At 45.4% G+C, this 4654-nt stretch overlaps 1 protein-coding gene across 1 annotated transcript; it reads right to left on the minus strand.

Annotated features, from left to right (window-relative positions):
• Nucleotides 1-1818: 1818 nt before the first annotated feature.
• GLOTRDRAFT_92449 (uncharacterized protein) lies at nt 1819-2907 on the minus strand (the record flags this gene model as incomplete). Its single annotated transcript, XM_007866325.1, has 4 exons — nt 1819-1974; nt 2023-2524; nt 2569-2683; nt 2751-2907. The coding sequence occupies 4 exons, from the start codon at nt 2905-2907 to the stop codon at nt 1819-1821; spliced, it is 930 nt and encodes a 309-aa protein (XP_007864516.1).
• Nucleotides 2908-4654: the final 1747 nt, after the last annotated feature.

A 4654-nucleotide genomic window follows, 5' to 3' on the forward strand; every position in this document is an offset into this window, starting at 1 on the left:
CACTGCAGTTCTGCCATGCATGTAACAGTCAAGGTGACTGAAACCGAAGCACAGACGTAGAACCAGACATGAGTAGATGCTGAGACCGATACTGGTGTTGATTCAACGGGGAAAAGGGGAGAGTACAGGGAGCTACAGGTATAAGTGACCATCCGACTACTCCTAACTGTCAGGTACCGGAAACGGAAGCCAAGGGTACATAGTAGATACGATGTCATCTGTGAGGGCCGTCAGCCGAATACATGCTTGCACTGCATTCTAGAGCCAGAGTCCGTTGTCTATCTAAGAGTGACTGTTAAGATAAACATAAGACAAAATAGGAAATAGCCTGTTGAAACATAGGAAGTGGCTGTGACGGCCTTAACCAACCCAATGCACCTACTCCTTGCTGTAGCCCGCTGCTGCATGGATGGTAGTGGGATGCCCGGGACAATATGTATGATTGATGGGGCATACCTGGAGAGGTACCAGCGAATATTTTCAGGAAGATATTATGTATGGTTCATGTGGTGTAGCAATGTCTTTGTGTTTTGGTGTCACATTTGCGGTGCATCTCTATATCTCCATGGATAGTGACTTAGATGGTGCGGAAATTCATACGCCTTGATGGCATACCACTCTATACACTAGGGAGAGGCTGTGCGGACCATCAAACTCAGTGGTGGTACCTGGGGAAAGGCTCCAGGAGGAGCATCAGTGAAAAGCGGTAGCTATTTATGAAGCAGTTAGATTCTCCCGCACTCTTGAGTAAACCTGTAGCTACATATTAGGTGACCAAAGTCTCAAAGGCGTGTAGAGTTCTCACCAGTACTGGACCAGGAAATCACAAAATAATGTCCCAGAGCTGGTGGTAAGAAATATAATTTCTGGGACCATATAGCTAAAACAAGCAGTGTATCCATGCCATTGATCCCTTTCTCACACTTCTACGCACTAATCTACAGTACCCCTGGGAATAAATCCCATATGGGTGCATAGCAGATAAATGTGGTTTTAATGACTACCCTATCATATTTTGTTTTTTTAGCGGCTGATTACCTCATGTATAGTGTGCATCAGCAGCATACCCATCCATCAATATGTTATGATTTGTTCAGCATTTTTCCGAATTTATTTTTGCCCTATGGAAGCTCTCGGAGCCATTATTGATAGCACTAATCACGCTTCGGCATCCTATCTACAGTACCAGCATTCCAGCCTGAATATGATTTACAGTTCCATCTACAGTGCCATGTATGAGGTCAGCCATTCATGTACAGTACCATCTACAGTGCCCTCTATAGGGCCAGCCATCCATCCACAGTACCATCTACAGTACACTGCATTCAGCCCAGAAATGGAGTACAGTACCATTCACAGTCATCTACAGTACCAGACATTATCAACCCACTGTAATACAGCACTGTATATCAAAGTCAGCCAGCAGCCAGTCCTTGTACTTACAGCTGATCTACAGTCGCTGGCCTAATGCACATGGGTTGTACAGTGTATCTCTTTGTACTGTATTACAATGGTGGGAACCACTGGTGCTGCGCAAGCATGTCCGTTTGATAAAGCACTGCTACTATTGAGTAGGCATCGGGCGGGACCTGATCAGACATTGCTACTGAAGGGAGGCGAGAATGGAGACGATGGCCTGAGAATGTGATGGTAGTGCTGTAATCCATCACAATGAACTCGATTAGGAAGTATGTGGGCGTGCATGCGGGTGGAGTTGGCGTTAACACAATGAGTTGAGTGAAGGATCCTATTTGATCCCGGCGATCAACCTGGATGTCTGCGGTGCGTCCCAAGTCCTTGCTGAATTCCGTACTTGCGTCATTTGGAAGCGGGCGCCACATGTTGACTTGACATCCCGTCCAGAATAGACGGTTCTTGTCGTGTCCTAGAGGTGGAACTCTGTGTTCCAGTCCGTAATGTTCCATTAGATCTGTATGGTCCTTTGGAGCCATTCCTGCTGTATTCAGTAGCGACCTAGTGTTTATCGTTAGTAAACTGGAATGTTTCGGAAGTGATACACACATTGAGTAATCCTATCCTGATGTTGTCATCCATCCTGATTACTGGGTTGTATTGCATGTTCTTACTAGGGTGCATCAGGGCCGCTTGCTTTTCCACCGTATAACCAATGCTGTAGCAGCCTTTGCCTTGACTGTTGAAAGGCTGCGCATTCCTCGTGTACAGGTGCCATTCGAATGCGATGCCTCCTGTATAAACATTCTTTCGAGAGGGAGGAGAGTCTGACCTTTCATCTGCCAGTCCCGATATATCTTCCATTATCCGAGCCATCCTTTCCATTAAATCATCTGAAATGGAATCATCCCCCAATCGTCGCTTCTTGTCCGTCACCCATCCCTGAAGATTGTCATTGCCTGTGTCTGCGTCCAGGCCCTTGTCTTGAATTGTCTTCACAATTTGTAACAGTATTGCCATTCCAGGACGCAGGAGTATGTATCCAGTGTCCTTAATTTCTTCAATCATTTGTGATTCGATTGGCAACTTGCGGGCTTTCTGTTCCTTGAGTCTACGATCATCAATCAAAATGTATGACATGGGTTCGGTACTCACTTCTTTTTGACAGTATCATTGTCCACTAGGACCAGTAAAGTGATCGCGTCTCCCCAGGGCCACAGCAGGTGAGGGCAATTGTCTGCCTCATAGAGTAGATACCGCTCGTCCAGTGCTGAGAATACGTAGTAGGTACCATCGGGAAGACATACGTGGTGATTACTTGTGTTGTGTTCAGTGACTAATGTTGATGCAGTGGATGGTGGGAGGGGAAGGGTCTGCAGGTCTCATATTTTGTACTTCTGGACATGCCAGTTTGTGATACTTCCCTTTGGTTCTGCATTCCCGATCCTTGTATCTGTGGGGATCGAATATTTCCAGATTGTGTTGATTGCACATCCTAATTCACTTCGATGCACCTTCCCTAAGTGTCAATGATGTAGCATGCTTGCAGGATTTGGGTTCATGCAGTTGGATATGTCACTACCTTATAATGCAAAATTGGCACTCTGCAGAGCAATCGGTATCCTGGTAATATGACCAAGGTCAAACAACAACCCTACAATGAAGAAAGTAGATACAGATAAACCATAACTCACAATATAATTGCACATTCTATCAACAATGGTAGATCTCGTCTGGATATCAATACACGCGATCAAATGCGAAACAAACAAACAATCAAGAAATATTAGCAACCAACAACATTCAAACTGATGTGATCCTACTCCTAACAATAACAACCAACAGATAATCAAATTAGACCAAGTCTGTAGACATGCATCGTGCGAAAACTACTTACAGTTAATATGGTTCACATGGTCCGTGAAACAAAGTTGGGGCATAAACCATATAGGTACACTATGCCTTGGCCTACAGGCGTATCCTACTAATGCATAGCTATAAAGTCATAAATGTCGATCTCCACTCATGTATATAATCCCTATAAATTTCAGAACTAAACCTGTTGGTTTGCATGTCTGTCAGCAAACGCGCTTGTGGCGCAAGTCATGTGACCCGTGCACACCCTAAAGGCACGGACACATTGAACTTGTCACTTGAACTGCACAATTCGAAACTTCGCTCTCCTGCTTCACCTGTAAGTCTTGGTTCCTCCATCTGGATAGCCAGACACCTCTGACAAAGAATACCTCTAGAAATGTCCGTCCCCATTTCGCACTTGATGCAAGATACCGACTGCCGATCTTCCAATGATAGGAAGCATTACCTGAGTGTACTTGGTCTCGATGAAGCAGAAGAAGCCGTTTTCAAAGCACATTCCCATAAAGTACTTTCTGATAGCAGCAGGCAGAACAGGGAAGCATAAGATGGGTGGCCATAAGCACACCAGGCCCAGACACATACACAAACCGAAGGCAAGGTCAATTGCACGGACTAAGGAACAAAGGAAATACAGTGGCTCAGTACATAGTCAAGCTGTTTGTACCTATTTGTCCCAGTGGCTCTGCATCCAATACAACCAAAACCTAACACTTTCTGTTAGTTTCATGTTGTTGATTCATCTGACAGGAGAAGATCCTTGCCTTCACCAAAGTTTACTTGGACATGCATAAGCCGGTCAGCCAGCAGATAGAGGATTGGGAGCTGTATATGCAGCAAGTATGTGGTATAATCTATATAACATGTCTCTATTCTAACTGCATGGTCGAAAGGTATGCACACACTTTGGGGATGATTTGGGAGAGCATAAGACTGGCCAACCCATTCGCCGATATGTTGCGCGGCTCCTTTCTCATTGGTACCGAAGATGTTTGAGCGAGTGCAAAGGATCCCAGTCTGCAGAAATGGCGGCCACTAAAACCAACAGCGGAAGATGATCCAGGAAGCAACGTACGAAGAAGCACGGGGATGCGCGATATGAACCGGTGGAAATTGTGAATCGTGTACATGGTACAATCATTATTGTGAACGGACATTAACTGATAATGAATCAGGCATACGTACTCATACCAGCTATTATACCTCCTGAGGAAAGGCGCAATGACTCAGTCTGTTTTTTCCTCAGTTCACTCAACCCCGACCTGTCCCACCTTGCCCCATTCCTAGAGGTCACTGGCCTCAAGAGTGGTACCGAGTTTTGGCGATGGGGACATGAGTCAAGCGCATTTGTCATCATCGACTCATT

The sequence above is a fragment of the Gloeophyllum trabeum genome (genome assembly GCF_000344685.1).
Source record: "Gloeophyllum trabeum ATCC 11539 unplaced genomic scaffold GLOTRscaffold_00004, whole genome shotgun sequence".
Taxonomy (NCBI): Eukaryota; Fungi; Basidiomycota; class Agaricomycetes; order Gloeophyllales; family Gloeophyllaceae; genus Gloeophyllum; species Gloeophyllum trabeum.